At 37.5% G+C, this 20,663-nt stretch overlaps 1 protein-coding gene across 2 annotated transcripts; it reads right to left on the bottom strand.

The window, feature by feature from the left end:
• Positions 1-11,646: 11,646 nt before the first annotated feature.
• On the bottom strand, positions 11,647-17,827 carry LOC121259564 (CBS domain-containing protein CBSX6). Of its 2 annotated transcripts, XM_041161195.1 has the most exons (4): positions 17,213-17,807; positions 17,070-17,130; positions 16,614-16,983; positions 11,647-12,777 (listed from the first exon to the last, which is right to left on the bottom strand). In XM_041161195.1, the coding sequence occupies exons 3-4, from the start codon at positions 16,964-16,966 to the stop codon at positions 11,832-11,834; spliced, it is 1,299 nt and encodes a 432-aa protein (XP_041017129.1). In that variant the 5' UTR covers positions 16,967-16,983; positions 17,070-17,130; positions 17,213-17,807; the 3' UTR covers positions 11,647-11,831. The 2 variants fall into 2 exon arrangements, with proteins under 2 accessions (XP_041017129.1, XP_041017128.1); XM_041161194.1 differs by having other exon boundaries at positions 17,070-17,827.
• Positions 17,828-20,663: the final 2,836 nt, after the last annotated feature.

Below are 20,663 nucleotides of genomic sequence, written 5' to 3'. Positions count from 1 at the left end.
TCTTTTTAATTAGATATTTGAGTTTAGGACAGAACTTACATGAGGAATGTAAATTTTGGTCATTTTTGGAGTTAGGATGTGAAATCCTTAAGTTATGGGTAAAATGATACTTTTACTCTAAAAATATCATTTTTCATGTTTCTAAGTTATTAGTGATAAGTTTCTAACATTTAAAATCTCTATTTACAGTTTCTCGTGTTTCTTGTTTTTCCCTCCCTTTAACATGAGAACCACTGTAAGTTAGCTTCTAAACTTACTGTCAGATTACTGTGTATCTCTGTTGGTAAGGGAACTACTGTTTATGTACTTATGTTATCCTATATGCCATGATACACCATGTATGTTTGTTACGCATGTTATATTCTGTCAAGAAATATGTATCTGTCACATAATATATTCTATCACACAATATTTATATGTTATACAATATACTCTATCAAATAATGTTATTTGTTACACGTTATATCATGTCACATAATATTATCTATTACACGTTATGCCATGTCACGAAATATTTTAATGTTATATGTTATGTCATGTCACAAAGTGTTTGTCTATTACATGTTATGCCATGTCATGAAACATTTATCTGCAACATGTTATGCCATGTCATAAAATGTTTGTTTGTTTCATGTTATGCACTGTCATTCATCTCATGTACACGTCACGTTACGTTACGTAAGGTCATATGTCATTTTGCTTCATATCACGTCATGTCTCGAGTACAGAGTGTGTCTCAAAAACAATATTTCACGTCAGTCAAGTCAATTTCAAATTTCAGTTTCATTTTCAGTCTCATGTCATGTTATTTCACATTCAGTTCAAATAAATGTTATCAGTTAATTTATACGATCTACTTGGTACTGCAGTCAAGGTATATGAGCTACCTAGTACTATGGTGAAGGAGTATAATTTGCCGTAACACAAAAATGACACCCATGATAAAGGTGTAGGAGCTACCTAAGTACTCTCATTTTTTTAATCAAATTGCATAATTTTAGTTACAAAAGCTAGCATTTTCAGTTCATATTTCAGCTCACATTCAGTTCCTGTTTCAATTCACGTCCAGTTCATGTTTCAGTTCAGTTTCAACTCACGTTCAAGTTCATGCCATGTCAAGTTTCAAGTTTAGTCCATGTTCAGTTTAAGTCATGTCAGTTCATGCCATATTACATGTCAAGTTATGTCATGCTTATATACAATTATGATTATGCATTCATGCCTTTACTAACAAGCATGCATTTGTAAACTATATGTTAAGTTCTCTATTAACTTGCTAAAATTTGTACTCAAATCTTATCGCGGTAATCCCAACTACCATTCCCCCTGGAATAGTAGACAATGTGTCAGGATCTGGAGAAACCAAAAGAGGGGACGAGGTCGAACAGAATGTGGAGCACAACGAAAAGCCTATCCTCCGTTTTCTAGACGTCAGTTTGGATATCATAGTTGAGCTATGTGAACGGCTCAGTGAATTAGTATAATAATTTTTATTTCCAGACTATAGTTATGGAGTGCTATCTCCAATACTCTTTATGTTACAGACATGTTGGACAATATTGCATAATGTTAGTGGCATGCAAGGTGCATTGCATCTTTATCTGTTATGAACGGGGTTAGGTAACTTTGTGTTGCATGTTCCAACGCTTCAAGTTCCTTCAAATTCTAAGTGAAATTTGGGGGCGTCACAACTACTTATCTGTAAGTTGTCTCCTAAATTTAGTAAAGTTATTTTAAAATGTAATTCTTTATTTGAGCCTGAAAGATTGTGTGGAAAATGTTGTATGGCCATACGTTTCTAAAATTTATGCATTTTAAAAAGGAAAACTCTATATGTATTTAAGAAAAACTTACAAAAAAATTACTTCTCCACATGTCAATTATTGATATGCTGAAAATTATAAAATTTGAATTTCTAAATTTAAATTGTAAAAGAAAACTAATAAAATTATTCTTGTAAGCAGAATTGTAAGTATATGTAGAACTACTCTTTTAAAGAGAATTGTCAGTTTTGGAAGTTAAAAAGGAAATAACCACTTTGAAAACTCGTGATCTATATAGAAAATAGAATTTTATCCATGATCCTAGGGTTAATTGGGAAGGGAACAATCCCAGTAAAACTCCGAGGCCACTAAAAGGATAACAAAATAGCCACAAGGCTTACAACTGAGTTATGGTGCAGCCAGCAACAAGCTCTGTTTGGATGCTAAGAGTATCTTAGATCATCTAGGTATAGTAATGAAATAGTTTATAAATGGCAGTAGATAATAGTGCACGGTCTATGAATAGTAGTGAAGTAATCTAAGAACAGCTGTGTTCCCAAACTAGCTTGTGATTGGGTAGGGAACATCTAGTAATCTAAGAACAGATAAGAGGATAAAGTATTCACAGGAAAAACCTTGTGCTTGAGTGGGGAACACTCGGAGTCCCAAGTGCGAGTAGGAACCTAATTACATAATAAAAGAAGATGTATTAATATTGTTCGATTGGGCTAGCCATACTTTGCAAAACACGTATTACTGCTGGATTAAACATGTGAACAAGATAGTGTGACTTTATTCACACTATGTTCACAAGATAGTGTGACTTGATTCGGTAACTTTGTTTATTGTTGTGTTGTGGTATTTTGTAGTTTCCACCATGTGTTTGATTTCTTTTTCTTTTTTTGTGTTTTTTCAATTGGGACAGCCGTGGGTGGGCGGTGGAGAGGGGGCAAACCATGGGCGGGGGTGGGGTGCAGGAATGGGGCAACCCCGACCGGTAGGGTGTGGGTAGCACCCCTAGACATTATGTTCATGTTTTTAGTTTCTCTGGTATTAAGAAATTTTGTGAGTACATTCCACTGCAACCATAGAATATGATAACATGCTAGGTACACACGTATTGCCAACTAAAATTGATTACATGTAAAGACACATGACCTAGAATCATATTTGTGACATGGTAACGATCCAATCCTCTCGCTAGCCTGGGGCTCGGGGCATCACACTTCAATTTAAAAAAATAAATTAAAAATAAAATCCCTCAAAATGTGGAGAAAATTTTGAGGGAATTATGCTTGGTTTTAGTGGCAAGAGAAGAGCTAGACGAGGTCATGAAAAGAGAAGCAATATTGACAATAACAACGACAATATTAATTATTGTTGGAGAAATCAATATAGCGGAAGGAATAAAAGTGAAAATAAAATAGTACACCCACGCACTTAGTGACACCAAGAATTTAACGTTGTTCGGCAACTGCCTACATCCACAGAAAAGAGCTTCACTAATAAATAGTGGAACACAAGAAAATATTATAGAGGAGGAGGATCACACTCCACTCAACTCAACTCTCTTCTTTTCTCTCAGAGTTTTCCAGGCTCTCTCTCTTTTCTCTTCTCCTTGGGTGTCTGAGACTCTCGCTGGGAGCCTCAATTTATAGGCGCCTCACCTGTATGAATGCATTTAATATGCATTCAATAGGTAACTGCCAATGCAGTTACCCGCTGAAGGTTGAGCAGTAAGCAGTCATTGTTGACTACTTGCTTGGGCAGGGATTTCAACAATTCTCCCCCTCCATGTCCATTTACTTAGATGCTACCCATCCTAGCTATGTCTCTGCATAGCTCAAGCTTCTCACTTGTAACCACCTTCGTCAGCATGTCCACTAAATTCTCTTTCGTATGGATCTTCACAAGTTTCAACAGTTGTTGTTCCATCCCTTCGCACATCCAATGATAGCGGATGTCAATATGTTTGGTGCGGGAATGATACATTGAATTCTTGCTCAAGTCTAGAGTACTTTGACTATCACAATGTACCTTGTAGTCTTCTTGACTAACCCCTAGTTCTTGGAGAAAACGCTTCATCCACAACATCTCTTTTCCAGCTTACGCTGCGGCAATGTATTCTGCGTATGTTGTAGATAAAGCAACACACTTCTGCAATTTGGACTGCCAAGAGACAGCTCCTCCTGCAAAGGGGAAGAGAAATCCCAAAGTAGATTTCCTGCTATCTAGATCTCCTGCCATATAATCTATATAACCTTCCAAAACTAGTTTAGCTCTCCCAAAACACAAGCACATCTTCGATGTACATTTTAAGTACCTAAGAATTCACTTGACTACTTCTCAATGATCCTTTCCTGGATTTGAAAGGAATCTGCTCACCATGCCTTCAGCATGAGCAATATCTGGTCTGGTAGAAACCATTGCATACATCAGGCTTCCTATTGCTGAAGAGTAGGGGACTGCTTCTATTTCTTCAATCTCTTTCTTTGAAGGACACGAGCTCTTGCTCAACTTAAAGTGGTTTACAAGTGGAGTATTGACTGGCTTAGCATCTTCCATATTGAAACGTCTGATAACCCGTTCAACATATTTTTATTGTGATAGCCACACCCTTTTGGCTTTCCTATCACGAACAATCTTCATGCCCAAAATTTGTTGTACTGGGCCTAAGTCCTTCATGTTAAAGGACTTGGATAGTTCCTTCTTTAGTTTGTTAATCATGGACCTATCCTCACCAATGATTAACATATCATCAACGTAAAGAAGGAGTATGACAAACTTATCATCCTGGAATCTTCGAACATAAACACACTGATCTGCAACAAGTCTCTTGTAACCATGACTCATCATGAATGAGTCAAACTTCTTGTACCATTGCCTTGGTGCTTGCTTGAGGCCATAAAGACTCTTCTTTAGCTTGCAGACTAAGTGATATTTCCCTGGAGCTTCAAACCCTTCTGGTTGCTCCATATAGATTTCCACCTCCAAATCTCCATGGAGAAAGGCTGTCTTCACATCCATCTGTTCGAGTTCCAAATTCAAGCTGGCTACCAATCCGAGTATGATATCATTTTCACCACTGGAGAAAATATCTCTTCAAAGTCAATTCCCTTCTTCTGCTGGAATCCTATGACAACCAATCTGGCCTTGTGCCTTATCAGCTTTCCTTGACTATCTTTCTTCAGCTTGAACACCCATTTGTTTTTTTAGGGTTTTCTTTCCTTCAGGAAGTTTCACCAACTCATAGGTCTGATTTTTCTGCAAAGAATTCATCTCTTCTTGCATTGCCTGCACCCATAGGCTTCTATCAGCATGAGTTTGAACTTTCTGGAAGCTCTCTGGCTCCCCTTCATCAGTAAGCAGAATATAGTCTGATTCCAGATATCTCCTCGATGGAATCAGTAGGCGGCCTCTTGCCGATCTTCTTGGTTGAGCTTCACCAACCAAAGGAGGTTCATCACCATCTAACCCTTGTGGTGGTACACCTGCTTCTGGTGAAGAGGGCTCTTGCTCCCTCTACTCGACACCCTAAGCTTCTTCTTCTGCTTCTGGATCTCGATCCTTCATATCCTCATTATCTGTGGCAAACTGTAATGGTGCAAGATTTGGAGTATAGGAACTAAGCTCTACTGACATCAAGGAAGCTTCAATTCCTATATGCTAGTTTTCATAAAACACAACGTCCCTACTTCTGACAATTCTCTTTATCACTGGATCCCATAACTTGTATCCGAATTCTTTATCTCCATATCCAACAAAGATACATGGAGTTGACTTGACATCGAGCTTCTATCTCAGCTCCTTAGATACGTGTGCAAAGGCTTTGCACCCACACACTCTCAGGTGAGAGTAAGAGACATCTTTTCCAGACCAAACATTCTCGGGATCTTCAAACTCCAGTGGTGCAGAAGGTGATCTGTTTATTAAGTAACAGGCAGCACGAACAGCTTCACCCCAGAATAGCTTTGGTAACTTGGTCATACTGAGCATGCATCTTGTTCTTTCCATGATGGTCTGATTCATTCTTTCGGCTACACCATTATGCTGAGGGGGTATATGAGACCGTCTTCTCATGTCGTATACCGCTAGCGCAGTATGCAGCGAACCTTTTGGAAATATATTCTCCTCCATTGTCCGTTCACAGGCACTTCAACTTCCTTCTCGTCTTTCTTTCCACTAGGGTGTGGAAACTCTTGAAGTGCTCGAAGACCTGATCCTTTGATTTCAAAACATATACCCAGACCTTTCGTGAAGCATCATCAATGAATGTCATGAAATATCTGTTACCTCCCAATGACTCTTCTTCCATGGGACCACAGACATCAGAGTGTACCAGACTCAACAACTCTGATCTTCTCTTCGTAGAGGAATTAAATGAGACTCTGCATTGTTTGCCAAACAAACAGTACTCACAAGGGCTTAACGTTGTTCCTTTGGCAACTTTGATGAGTGCCTTCTTCACAAGCGTATCCAACCCTTTTTCATCCACGTGTTCAAGTCTCTTATGCAACAGATTCGGTGATGCCTAGTCTTCCACTGCATTGAGGCTATCAGAACCAATCTTCACATGGGTCTTGTACAACGTACCACAAATATGTCCTCAGGCAACAACCATGGCACCGTGTGACAGCTTCCAAGTGCCTTTGCTGAAATAGTTGTCATAGCCCTGTCGATCAAAAGCTATTCCCGAAATCAAGTTGAGCCGAAGGTCAGGAATGTGTCGAACATCCTTCAACACCATGGTGCAACCAATGTTGGTTTTTATCTACACTTCGCCTACTCCCACAATCTTCAAGGAACTGGTGTTCCCCATCCTTACCATACCAAAGTCTCCTACTTTGTACCCAGTGAAAAATTCACTATGGGAAGTGGCGTGACATGATGCTGTTGTGTCTACCACCCACTCAATATCGTGGCTTACAACGTGTAGACACATCTTGTCACTGGTGGAGAGTATTGCCACATCTCCCAAAAGAGTGACAAGAGTTTCACCATCTTCTTTCTTCAGCTTACCACTTTGACCTTGCTCCCTTAAAAACTTGCGGCGGTGTTTCCTCATGTGGCCTTCTTTGCCAAAATGGTAACACTTAATGTTACTCGTCTGTTGGTTCTTGCAGTAGAGTTACTTAAGGAGACCACCAACGTCTCCCAACTGTCTGGTAATGAACTGAGAAGTAGCAGGGCTTGTTCTTCATCGCCAAGATTCAGCTTGACGGACCCGACCTGATTAACTAGGTTTTGAAACTCACTAGTGTGCTCGGCAACAGAGGTGTCGCTCTTCAACTTCAAGTTAACAAGCCGTCTCATCAAGAGGGCATTGTTTTGAGTAGTCTTAGCTTGATACATATCCTCTAACTTTTTCCAAAGGTTATATGCATCTGTCTCCTGGGCCACATGGTGAAAGACACTATGGTCAATCCATTGTCTGATCTGACCGATAGTCTTCTTGTGCATCTTTTTCCACACTTGATTCGTAACTTTATCTGGCTTCTTCCCTTCATCTTCCAAAGGGTCAGACATATCTTTACAGTTCAAGAGATCCTCCATCCGAGGTCTCCAAAGACTGTAGTTTGAGGCAGTCAGCTTTATCATGGCACTTGATGCTGAATCCTCCATGGATTTAGACTAATTCTAAATACAAAATGAAAGTATAGGATCTTCAAGGTGGAATATCACAAAACGGACAGCACCACCATTGTGTCCGGAACACCTGATTTTGTTGTAAACAAGTCTTGTTTCGTCAAAATCAGACTCAGATAGCACAAGGAATGAGCAAAAGAACCAAAACAGGAACTCTGTCACACATGCAGCGCGTGGCACGCGTAAAACGCGTAGGTGGGTGTCAGTCACGCTCCGAACCCTCACTGGAGCGCTGCTCTGCATAGGCACGTGACAATCACGCGCCTTCTAAAAGCTGGAACGCGTCTGGTGTGTGAGACTCACGCGCTGGACCTCCTCTACAGCACGTGTGGCGCATGGTTTCAAGCTCGTTTTGCTACCTCTGGGCACGTGTCGAGAATGGGCTCACTCTCCGATCTTTAGGTGGCGCGTGGGGCGCGTGCCGCTTCTGTTTGGCCTCTGGTTTTCACCGATTTTCTTGTCTCGATGAGACGAACGCAATGGTATGCTCAAATTTACAAACTGAGCAACACACTAAAAATGAGTTTTCTGTAAAAACTCATTCCAACAACCGCTCTGATACCACTTGTTGGGGAAATCAATACAGCAGAAGGAATAAAAGTGGAAATAAAAGAGTACACCCACGCACTCAGTGACACCAAGAATTTAACGTGGTTCGGCAACTGCATACATCCACTGAAAAGAGCTTCACTTATAAATAGTGGAACACAAGAAAATATTACAGAGGAGGAGGATCACACTCCACTTAATTCAACTCTCTTCTTTTCTCTCAAAGCTCTCCCGGCTCTCTCTCTTTTCTCTTCTCCTTGGGTGTCTGAGACTCTCACTGAGAGTCTCAATTTATAGGCGCCTCACCTGTATGAATGCATTTAATATGCATTCAATAGGTAACTGCAAATGCAGTTACCCGCTGAAGGTTGAGCAACAAGCAGTCATTGTTGACTGCTTCCTTGGGTAGGGATTTCAACAATTATTTGGTGTTGGTGCCAAATTAAAACACAAGGGAGGCTCATGAATGGTTTGAATATGAGAAACTTGCATTCCATCATGTGTATGTTCTTCATAAAACTCCACTCCAAATGATCTGGAGCCAAAAATGGACAAAGTTGTGTCTAGAATTACAATTTCTCCCCCATTTAATACATGAATATGTCCAAGCTAATTAGTTAATTCCCATCAATAAATCCGAATATATCTCAAATTGCAGTTCCCATGCTTAGTTAGAGCAACAACCAATTAAATAATAACATATCACATAATCGGAATATAACTTATTGAAACTAAGAATACAACAGCTTACATATTTGAAACTGTTTTAAGTACTGATCATATACGGATTATCATAAGAATTGTGATGGAATGCTGGCTCAACCGCATGCAATACCACCTCCAATCTCAAACATCTATAGCCAAACTCAATTTTTTTAGAAAGATTTTTCTAATCCGTCGCTATTCACCACCTCACACCCTATGTTATAAAAAAGTTATAGGTGTTGAATGTGAGAATAAATAGTAGTCAATGCATAGCATTCCTCATATTTTTTAAGTCTTTCAACTCATGACTAGCTATAATATTGATAAGGAGAATAGTCTGGGATGAGCAAGTGGTTAAATCTTGAAATATATATTCCGCATCAAGAATAACGTACGGCCAAATTGAGAATTGTTTATAGAATCTCCTGGTCCTCGTTTATAGAAAAATGAAGATATTGCAGGGTAAAGAAAAAGGTGCTAGCACCGCTCGCTAAATCGATCTTTTTATTTTTTATTTTTTATTCATATTAATTTTTTAAAAATATAAAAATATATCAACATACTAATAGTTACTTCATTAATTATTAAATAAAAAAAATTAAAATAAAAGAAGTGTCAAAATGAGACTTCAAATTTAGGTGTCAAAGTAGTATTTTCCAAAAAATATTGGCTATACTGTCGTACAACTCTTTTATATTTTTTTATAAAATTGAAATTCATTTTGTAAATTTATTTTTAATAAAGTGACACGATTTTTTTTATTAATTTTAAATAAATTATAAAATAACCATAAATTAATTAATTAAGCGTTACTCAAATAACATATTTATATACTATCTAGCTAATTTTCAAACTCTAACGGTTTACTATTACGAAGTCATGCAATAAATTTACTAGAAAAATACTATAGACACAAAAGAATCTCACAAAGAGATCTCACATACTGACGTGGCGTACTGCCAGTGTGCCATGATCCCCTCTCCCCCTCCCCCTTTTTCTTTCTTTCTTCCCCCCCCCCCCCCTCCCTGTGGGGTGGGCAAAAGCCGTCGGCAATCCATGCGACACTACAAGCGGGGATATGGGAGCTCACGACAGTGTCGTGAGCTTGCCTTGCACGTTTTGTACAATATGTCTTAGACGGGGTGGTCGCAGCTTGCATAGTCGATAGCCGCTATCTGTTGGCTAGGGTGGTCGAGAACCACCCGAGGGAGAGTAGACATCACCGTCGAGAGAAAGGGGAGAAAGAGGCACAGGAAAGGGGAAGAACAAAAAAAAGAATAAGAAAAAACATGACATATTGATAGTGCACCATATGAATGCATAGCACCATATCAATGCATAGAATCTCTTCATGGGATTACTTTGAATCTCAAGCAACACTCAATTTACTAACAACGAAAAAAACCACTTTAACCATATACGGTCAAGACTCAAGTCCAATAGGATCAGTCACACGCACAAGATCCAAGGAATAGGATCCGGTCACTTTCGCTGGACGTTGAGTACGACACCGGAAGCCAGCCAGCCACACACGTAAATGCATGCCGTGTAAAAGAGAAGTGGTCTGGAAGAGCGTGTTGCGTGGATTCTGAAATTGTTGGGGACGTAAAAGAGTGAGAATCAAATTACACTATATATGGTTAATATTAGAAGAACCAGTTCTTATATTCTCGACTTGGACGACTGATCTCAAACACGTGGATTTCATCATTTTGCTCAAGTAGACTAGATCTCCTCACATTCAACATCATATTCTCAAGTATTAATTTCTTTTGCGATTGGGAATGTTCCAACACTATCGAAGATGCTTTTGTTGTATCCAAACGATTTTCTTATTTTTGTTTTATGAAGAATCCTTTACACAAAGTTGGGACCAGCGGCATGAAAAGAACAAATGTGTGTATGTAGGACTGATTGACATGAATGATTCCGGTAAGAGAACTCCCCGTGTCATCGTTCGTGTGGTAGTGCACTAGACTTTGGGAGAATATATTTGTTAATAAATAAAGAAGTTATGTGCCTTTTCATTATAAGTCTTGCACCCTTAATCATTCTTAATTATTGATGCAGTATATATATTTTAAGTGATTTTATATGTCGATCACTGCCTCGTTTGTTTTCACAACTCCTCCCAACTCATTTATTCTGATCATTATTACTTTTTTAAATTCTCACATAAAATAAAATAAACAATTCAATTTTTTTCAAATCTCAAAATAAAAATAATATTAAAAAATATATTCTAACAATATTTTATTCAACTTTTAACTTTAATCTCAACTCATCTCATCTGCGAAAATAAACGAGACTAACTATGCCACATAGCAAGTATAACTGAATATTACAAAACTTAAGGTGAAAGAACATAACGATATTTCTTTAATAAAGAATCGAAATAAGCACAAGTAGGGTTGGTCACTATTCCCTTTTGATTTTGACAACTTGGTATTCTAGACTAGTAGTAGTAGTTGGCAACCAAAACCAAGCATGTTTGTCTTCCATGGTCGATGTAGCTGAGCAAACCCTATTAGCATCATTTGCAAGAATTTGCAGAAAATAATATAGTAAGCATGTTTGTCTCCCATGATGTAGCGCAAGATTTGCATAAAATAATGTGACTGCATTCATTGTAAGTCTTCGATCGGCTTCAGGTCTGGCAAGATTTAGCATGGACTAGGTTTTAGCATCATAAGCAACAGACGCTAGGACCCAAAGGTGTTTTGTCGGAGCTGAGGTAAAGACAAAGGTTGCCAGCAAATGAGAGAGAGCATTCAGCATTGAGAGTGCAGGTCGAAGTACATTTGCATTAAAGAACGTACGGTAGGAGTTGCTACACAGTCATGCACTTGCAATCAAGGGCGGAAATGAACAGCATCTCTCTCCTTTACCTCCTACAGTTCTTTCAGTTAATGTTACAAAGATACTATTAGCCGTTGGTTTGTAAACTCCAAAAGGAAAATCGAAACTGCACTTGTAATATTATAGGAACACGACTGAATGGTTTTATTATCACAACAATATAGTTTTGAAAGGAAAGAAAGAACCTTGACAACATGCAAATCTAGCAAGCCCAATTCTCTTTTGCATCCTAAGAGTACACAATTGCAAACATTCTATATAGCTTAATACAACCTCAAAACCACCCAAAAAAATAATAAATTAACAAATTCAAGTTTGAATTTCATTTCCACATGTCTCGCAAGAACGATTGGCAGCAACAAATGCAGCAGGTTGTTTGGTCACAGCAGCCAAAATGTCAGCATAACCCAACACCCCAACTAGAATATCATCACTTTCATCCTCGATCACCCAAACGTGAGAAGCCCTGTGAGACAACATCTGAGCCATAACTGCAGCCAATGAACTCGTAACCTTACATGTCAAGGGGGCGCTTCTGCCCCTATACATGCTCCTATTGCCACCAAAACTTGGGCTATTGCTAAAGAACCCAATACTCCTACTGCTAAATTTCTTCGGCCTTCTTGACCCACCGCCTCCATTAGCCAAATTGTTATTGCCATCTGTTGAATTCAGAGTGAAATCTGGCAATGACCTTGAGGTCACATCATCTTCAACTCCCATCACAAACTGTCCAGCAGAAAGATTGGCTAAAGCCCATGCCGCCGCCAAGTAATCACATTTCCATAGTTTAGTGGTAGAGATCTCTCCAATGATCTTACACTGTCCACCTGGCGTGCATTCCACAACTGCTACCGCACTGGGGTCTCCAGGAAGCTTTTGGGTTGCTTCGAGGGCTGGCAAGGAGGCTTCAATAGAGTAGTAGTTTGTGTTGATGACTCCAAGGGAGGAGATGGAGGAAAGAGGGAGTGGGGCCAAAGCACCAAGGCAACCAATAATGAAACGGATGACATCTTCTCTTGACAGACAGCAAAACTTACCACGGAGAGTGGTGGTGGAAGATGTGGAAGATGAGGAAGGACGGTTGGTGTTGGCGTTGAGGTTAATGCCACTGCCACTTGAGGTATCAATATTCTTCAGCCACTTACCATTGTATAGGATGGAGAATCGCTTGCTCATTCCTTTCCATCCCACACTTTTGGGAACAAGAAGACGCTTCACACCCTGCTTCATCATCTCTAGGGCGTCTATCAATCTTGCACCAGAAAAAAAAAATGAAAAGAAAATCAAGATACAGTAAAAAAGGAGCATGGTAGTGCATATTAAAGACATCAAAAAAAGGAGAAAAAAAGATCGTGCATCTTAAAGAGAGAGGATTCTCAGAAACAAACTAAAAGGTCAAAGGTTTCCATAACCCTTGAGATCATAGCAAAGCAGACCCCATGTGTCTGAGATGTTATTTGTTTATAAGGTACTGTACTTGTGGTTAAAAACCCATATAAAATATCTCCCCATATTTTGTCAAATAAAATGTAGAAAGGGACCATTCTTCCTATCTACCATCAAATAATTACTTTACATTTTAGATTTCCTGCAGAGTCTCCAGTGTTTGGTATCCAAAACACAAAACTATAACCTCATTTACCAACCATATTACATGAAACTATGTGAAGCCAAGATCCATGTCTAATGGCAATACAATAAAAAGCAAGGTCTAGACATAGACGGGAAAACAGCCACACTATTGCATCCAATAAAAGTAATGGTGGCCCCATTAGATTATGACCATGTTAACAACATTGTGAAAACAATTTCAAGTTTAAGCCAGAGAATCCTTTTGTCATTAACAATACAGTATGACTGACTTCAACCACATTTGAAAGTAGGTATAAATAACATTCAGAAACAACATTGAAATTTGTAGTTCTATAGTTAGTGAACTTACAAGTAGACTGATACAAAAGAAAAATTCATAACTATTAATCAAAAGGAACAGTCTCTTTGCGCCCCTGGGGCACACTATTGACATGTCATTTTAAGAATTTTCAAGTTCAAATGGGACAAATCTGTCTCCATTTTGTTTAGCTAGCACAATTTTAATATTGATTAGAAAGAATAACAGAGAAAATAGTTTAGCTTTGGTTCAGGGAATACAAATACATAGAAGTAATAGAGGAGGGGCAAAGATTGTTCCTTGACATTGATTCCCTATTAGAGTTTGAGATAACTAGATTGACCGGAACCTACAAGGCAATCCAGCAAATTTTTTTATCATTATTATTTTTACACTGACATGGCAAGCACAGCCATCAAGTTAATGGTGTGCCCCAGGGATTTCGCACCAGTGTAAAAATAATAATAAACTACCTCTTATGTCAGCAGAAAGATTGGTTTATATCCAATGAGTAATAATACAACATATGGTGTGCAAGCCCCATGCACTCCTTTTGAAAAAGAATGTGGTCCACAATTAAAAAATTAGTTTTTTAATGTGGGTCTCGTATTTACCCACTTTTTTCAAAGCATGGGACTTGCATACCCTACAACTACAAATATCATTTCTCATATCTAATAACTGAATGGTAAGGACAAAGATGGGGGTTGCTACACTGCATGATCCTCAAAACCAATTTAGTATATATAAAAATAAAAAAATAAAAATAAAAAAACCATGCAACTCATGACATTATGACCATAAATATTACCCATTTATACAGTTTGTCTCTAGTTTTATAGAACATGGCTATAAAAGCTAATTTTCATGTAGCTAACTAAAGGAGAATCTCATCAAATTGAAAAAATAAAAATAAAAAATGAATCACAATCAGGCTTTACGAATATACAACTTCCAATAGCAAGACGGTATTGGATCACTTCTGACAATGTCCCTACGCAGCTGTGTAATAATAATGCAGGAAAAAAAATCTCCAGATAAACAAAAAAAGGCATAAATTTCATATGGGCAGCCATGAATAGTCCCTCCTCACACTAATAACCCCCCCCCCCTCTCTCTCTCTCCTGACAATGAAGAAAGAGTACCAAAATTTATTTACTTGTTTTTCACTTCTTATGCAAGATGTAAGAGTGAACTGTCCTTTAACACATGTAACATTAGTGGTTAACCTCCTCTGTTATACGTTTCTTTTTTCCTCAGCAGCCTCCTTTGCTACATACACAAATTCAAACCTATATCCTTTGGATGTAACACCAAGGATGATGACGGAAACCCAAAATTAGAGAAGGTGAACAATGAAAATCAGAGTGAAATTCATTTTTCCTCCACTTTGGGTGGAAGTATAAATTGCAATACAAGGCAGGTGTACCAAAGTAAAGAAAAGCAAGAATATAGCCGCTCCTGATTGATCCTTATAATCACTTTCAAGCATGCATGCAACAGCATCTCACGCATTCAACAGCTAACTCACATGCATGCAACAGCATCTCACGCATACTCACACACACACACACACACATTCCCACTTGACTGAAACTTCATTGAGAAATTTCCACATGACTGAAACTTTGTACATGATACCATTTCTCCGCACGGCCGGTCCTCACTTCCAGCCATGCACTAAGTCCCCCTCCCAGCCATCTATCCACATGGCTGGTCCTCACTTCCAAGCAGATAATCTCTTTGTGCACCTCAAGCATGTCTCTATCCTGCTTCTAAATCCCCTCCAGCCATGCACTAAGTTTTCCTTCCAGCCATCTCCCCATGCGGCTGGCCCTCACTTCCAAGTAGATAATACCCGTGTGCACCTTGTGCATGTCTTCTAAATCCTCTCCTTGTTTATTGCCATTACTCTGATATCCATTGATGGACCAAAAAAGAACATTCAAGAAATGAAAGAAAATTTAACTAAATAAATCTCATTTATTTTTTGGTTGCTTCTCTCCCCCGATACCCACACTTCCCCTTCCATATGCGCAACCCACTAGAAAGACACCCTAAAACAAAACACCCTAGTGGATACATGCCTAAACTCCTTTCACGTAATACACTAAGAAAGACCCACTTCCTAAAAATAGTTGCTCACATGTTCTCCCCACAAACAGAGAACAACTCAGCCCATATTCAGCCACGCCTAAATTCCTTTCATGTAATACACAGGGAGGTTTGGATAGTGAGTTGAGATGAGATGAGTTGAGATGAAAGTTTAAAGTTGAATAAAATATTGTTATAATATTATTTTTATTTTGAGATTTGAAAAAGTTAAATTATTTACTATATTTCGTTTGAGAATTTAGAAAAGTTGTAATGATTAAATGAGATGAGTTGAGATGGTTTTGATATCCAAACCTCAAACACCCACTTCCTACAATTAGTTGCTCACATGTTCTCCCCATGAAAAGAGAACAACTCAGCCTATATTTCAACCAACCCATTTTCATGCAGTCATTATTCGGATTTTACACGGCCTAGCACACACCAGGGCATATTACGGGGAAAACGATCATTGCAATTCCTGTACTCTCCAGCACGAGATCATCAAAATTCATAAACTACCCAAATTGACTTTCCTGTCGCAGTAAAAACTTCGGGGAGACCAAGTCACGCATGCTTGTTTCACCAATCTAAAAGGAAAAACGGCATACTTCATGAAAAGAGCATGATCACTAATTAAGGTCTCGTTTATTTTTAGAAAACATCTCATCTCATCTCATCTCATCTCATTATTACAACTTTCTCAAATCTCAACATAAAATAAAATAAACAATTCAATTTTTTCAAATCTAAAACAAAAATAATATTAAAAAATATATTCTAACAATATTTTATTTAACTTTTTAATTTTACTCTCAACTCATCTCATATCTAAAAACTATTTTATTTAACTTTTTAATTTTAATCTCAACTTATCTCATATCCAAAAACCTCTCAACTCATCTCATATCTAAAAACTATTTTATTTAACTTTTTAATTTTAATCTCAACTTATCTCGTATCCAAAAACAAAGGAGACCTAAAAGAGAGAAGAGCCTTTCTTGTAAGTACACTCAAATTAAATTCATATAATGCTCGTAGCGAAATCGGGGAGTTAAAATTATAATATTTTACGTTAAAAAAATCATTGCATGATAGCTGACCTTGTCCCAGGATCAACCTGCCTCAACAGGGAATTATTAGGCACAACCACCTCGGAAACCGGGGTCTTCATGGCCTTGTCCTGATCCTCCAAACACTCACTCCTTGCCAAGAAGCCAACAATGTCAAGAGAACTAAGAATGCCCACAAACCTTTGCTGCCTCATCTCACCACTCTCAATCACACCTGGATGCTGGGAATGCGATCTCCTCTTCCACACCGGTATTCCTCCCTCTGTCGACTCCCCGATTGCACGTATCGCCGACTCGACAGTCTCCATCTCCAGAAACTCCACCATCTCTGGCTTCCCCACCGTCAGATCGCCCACCACATGATACAGAAACACCGATGCCATTCTCGATCCCCGTTTGTCTGCCGAGAAGCCCAAGAAAAAGAAAAGAAAATAGTGGGTTAAAGGAAAAATTCGAGAGAACAAATCTACGATTCAAGAAAAGTACCTGAAATCACTAGATATCTGACAATGAATAGTTGTATATTGCTGTTTGGCTAAAGAGAAGCCTGTGAAAAAGCTAAGATCTTCAGTTTTCTTCTGCTAGTTCTGCTCAAAGTTCAATCGAAGCTTTCTAATCAGAAAGATCACCTCGATTTAATAAGTTCGGTCAATGAAGTTTATAACTTCCCAGGGGATCCAGATATTTGAAAGTTGAACTTTCTTCCACTTTCCCACCTTCACAGAGCAATCAACTAGAGGGGGGCCAGTTTGCGTTTGCTCCAGAAAAATCCAGGAATAAAATAATATTTCCTGCGTCTTATTGTCCCGAGCATCAAGCAGAGAGAAGGATAAAGAAGAGGAAGTGGGTACCGGGAAAACCGGTAAGCGAGACCTATAAAAGGGAGTGAAGAAAGATGAGGAGAAGGTGAAGGCCGGTAATGGGTAGAAGTCTGTGAAGTATCAGAAGAGTGAAGAAGAAGGAGCTGAGACAGAGAGTGAGAGGATTGGCCATTGATGAAAAAGCTGGAGAAGAGCAACAATTCTAACCAAGTCCCTACGGTTAAGGCCCATGAAATAAAGATATCTCTCTAAGTGAAACTGAACGTCTCAAAGACCGAGTGCGTGGATCCTGTCTGGTTTTGCGAGAGAGGGAGAGACGCAGACCCAGACACAGACAGACAGACACAGACACTGGCAGAGAAAGAAGGCTGAAACATGAAAGACGGAAGATGGTGTGGATAAGAATGAACGGAGGGAGTCAAGTGTTTGGTGGGATTGAAATTGAATACCGAAAAATATCGCCCAGCTGGGAAGGAAAAACGCATTTTTCACGACATATTACATAATTATATTTTAAAATGAATAATAATTTAATAAAATATTTGATAAAAATAATATTATCTTATAAAAATATTCTGAATTAAAATACGTATTATAAAAATACATTATAAAATATATTGTATAGGTATCATTACTCATTCTTTTATTTTTAAAATAAATTTTAAAATTTAAAATTTACATTGATTCAAATATAATAAAATATCTCATCGCATCTCATCTATTTTAAAATAAATAAATCTTTAGAACCTCCCAATACTCCACACTCCACATTTTTTTTAATTTTTATTATTTTTTTCTTTTATTAAATATTTATTATATGAATAATGAATAGAAAATTTGAAATAATTTAAAAAGAATAAACTCAAAAAAAAATTAAAAAAAATATTAAAAAATTTAAAAAAAAGTAAAATATGAAGTGTAGTGAAGATTATGTAGCAAAGCTCTTTTAAAATTTAATTTTCGTTATCTTAAGTTTAACGGCATCAAATAAAGAAATACACATGCATCACATGATAAGTAAAATTAAAATAAGAGAAACCAGGAACTGATGTTAAAAAGTGCTAAATTTGTAAAGTCTTTTGTGAAAAAGTTCATTATTGGTTCAGCCCTTTCTTCTCGCATGTAAAAATGTGCATCCGCAATAGTTCTTTTATTTTATCATTTAAAATACATCATCAAATTTTATTTTTTCTATTTATATACTAATTTTTGTAATAAATCATATATCAACTTATTTATTTTTTCTTTATATCATTTAAATTATATTTTTTAATTCTTTTTAAACATTTCCTTTCTACAAATAAATTTGTAATCTCTATATACTTTTTTATATTTGAAATATATTATTATATACAATGTAATATAATTCAGTCCTATATACACAAAATAAAAATATATAAGCCAAATAAAAATTAAAAATAAAATCAATATATGAAAAAATTAGGTAAATAATATTTCTAAGATATTTTTTAGAAAAAAAATAAAATAGAGGTGTTTTAAATGATGAACAATAAAAAGAATTTGTATTGAAATGTAAAAGTAAAAGGAAATAAGGGAGCAAATGAAGTATAAATAATAATAAAAGAATTGTTTGAATTATGAACAGTACCCGCTACATGTAGCAGGTTACTGTAGCAATTTATATTGTACATGCTCTTTTACATAATCGGATGGAACTCATTTTATGAATAACTCTTTAAATAATTTACATATTTTGTATTATACACAAGCTATTGAGAATGCTCATAATGCTAATTACTAGGCATCTTCATCGCCGCCACCATCTTTTTCTTCTTCTTTTCTGCTCGTTTGTATATTCAAGAAGCCAAATAAGTTGTGGAATATTTCTTCCAATATTATCTACTAATTTTCTTTGTATACTCTCTACTCCCTATGTTATCTATTCAAATCCAAAAAATATGTTGCTTCTAATGCTGCTAAAAATGTTCATCTCTTTCCAAGAAGAAGAGGTTGGCCTCTTGTTGGCAAAACCCTTGAATATCTCTCAACAAACAAAAATGGAGTCCTAGAAAAGCTTGTATCAGATAGAAGGAACAAGTACATGTAAGAGTTTTATTAAAACTCTGTCCCACACACACACATCCTAATGGGTTTAGACTGGTTCAAATATTATCACTTAATTAATGGGTCACAGTGGGACAATAATACTTATATTCTAGTCATAGTAGGACACGAATGTCTCTAGATTTCATGATGGCCAGAAATCTATAATAGTATTGAGTGGTTAAGGATTCTCACCTACAACATTATTGTGTCTTTAACCATTGAGAGATACTTGGAGGTAAAGTTAATAAGGTGATTCTTCTCTCATAGTTAGGTTAGATTTTTTATCAATCTGAGATGAATGGAGATATGCTTTCTAATTATTATTATTTATTATCGTATATCATAGAAAATCGAAGATCCTTATATTTGATGTTTTATGTTAAAATATTTAACATGTGGTATTAAAGCGACAGGTTATAGATATTTTATGATTTCGATAAAATATATAGTAAATAAATGTCTACTTGATTTTATATGTGCCTCTATGTATCTCTCTCGATTTTTATCATGTTGTGGTTGGTTGAAAACACTTTGTGTCCTTTCGATCTCAAAAATAAATTTACGAAATTTCAAATGATTGATTTCGATTCTCAAATGAAAATTTTTGTAGAGATATCCATGCCAAAGTTTCGATTTTTTGCTTGAGTTTTATTTTCCTCTTCTTTTGTCCGTACTGTATTTTTGATGGGTTGAAGAGAGAGTTGAGGTAGGGGTCTCCGTATGGGTTAGCAGTGGGCAGCGTGGAGGTGGTCGGAGTGCCCTCATTGGTACTCCGGGATGGAAGAAAGCAGCCACCGCTATAAAGACCCTCTCAGTTTGGTAACTCGATCTATCTCTAAGTTGAGTTTTTGGAAAATAAAACTATGAAGTACAATGTTTGGCACCGCATGGAGGCTGAGAACCTGGCCTACGCCTATGTGACGGCGGCACAAAGGGCTTTAAAGCCCAGTGGCCATGTAGTGATTTTGGTAAACTAACAAAGAAAAGAGGTGGGCAACAGCGGCGGGAGGAGGCAGGGGATTCCATGTCGACCTCTCCTCGATGGCGATGCCTGCAGTTGTGCCAAATTAGTGGTTGAAAAACTAACAGGTGCGGCAGCTACTTGAGGGAAGAAGAAAGGTGAAACAGGTAGGGTTTTCTTCAACCCATCAAGGGTCATGGGCCAATTATGGGTCATTGGGTTCTGGCCTAA

Source organism: Juglans microcarpa x Juglans regia, chromosome 4D, assembly GCF_004785595.1.
Source record: "Juglans microcarpa x Juglans regia isolate MS1-56 chromosome 4D, Jm3101_v1.0, whole genome shotgun sequence".
Classification (NCBI taxonomy): domain Eukaryota; kingdom Viridiplantae; phylum Streptophyta; class Magnoliopsida; order Fagales; family Juglandaceae; genus Juglans; species Juglans microcarpa x Juglans regia.
Note: the sequence above shows the minus strand (reverse complement) of the source record. Positions and strands in the feature narration are given on the sequence as shown.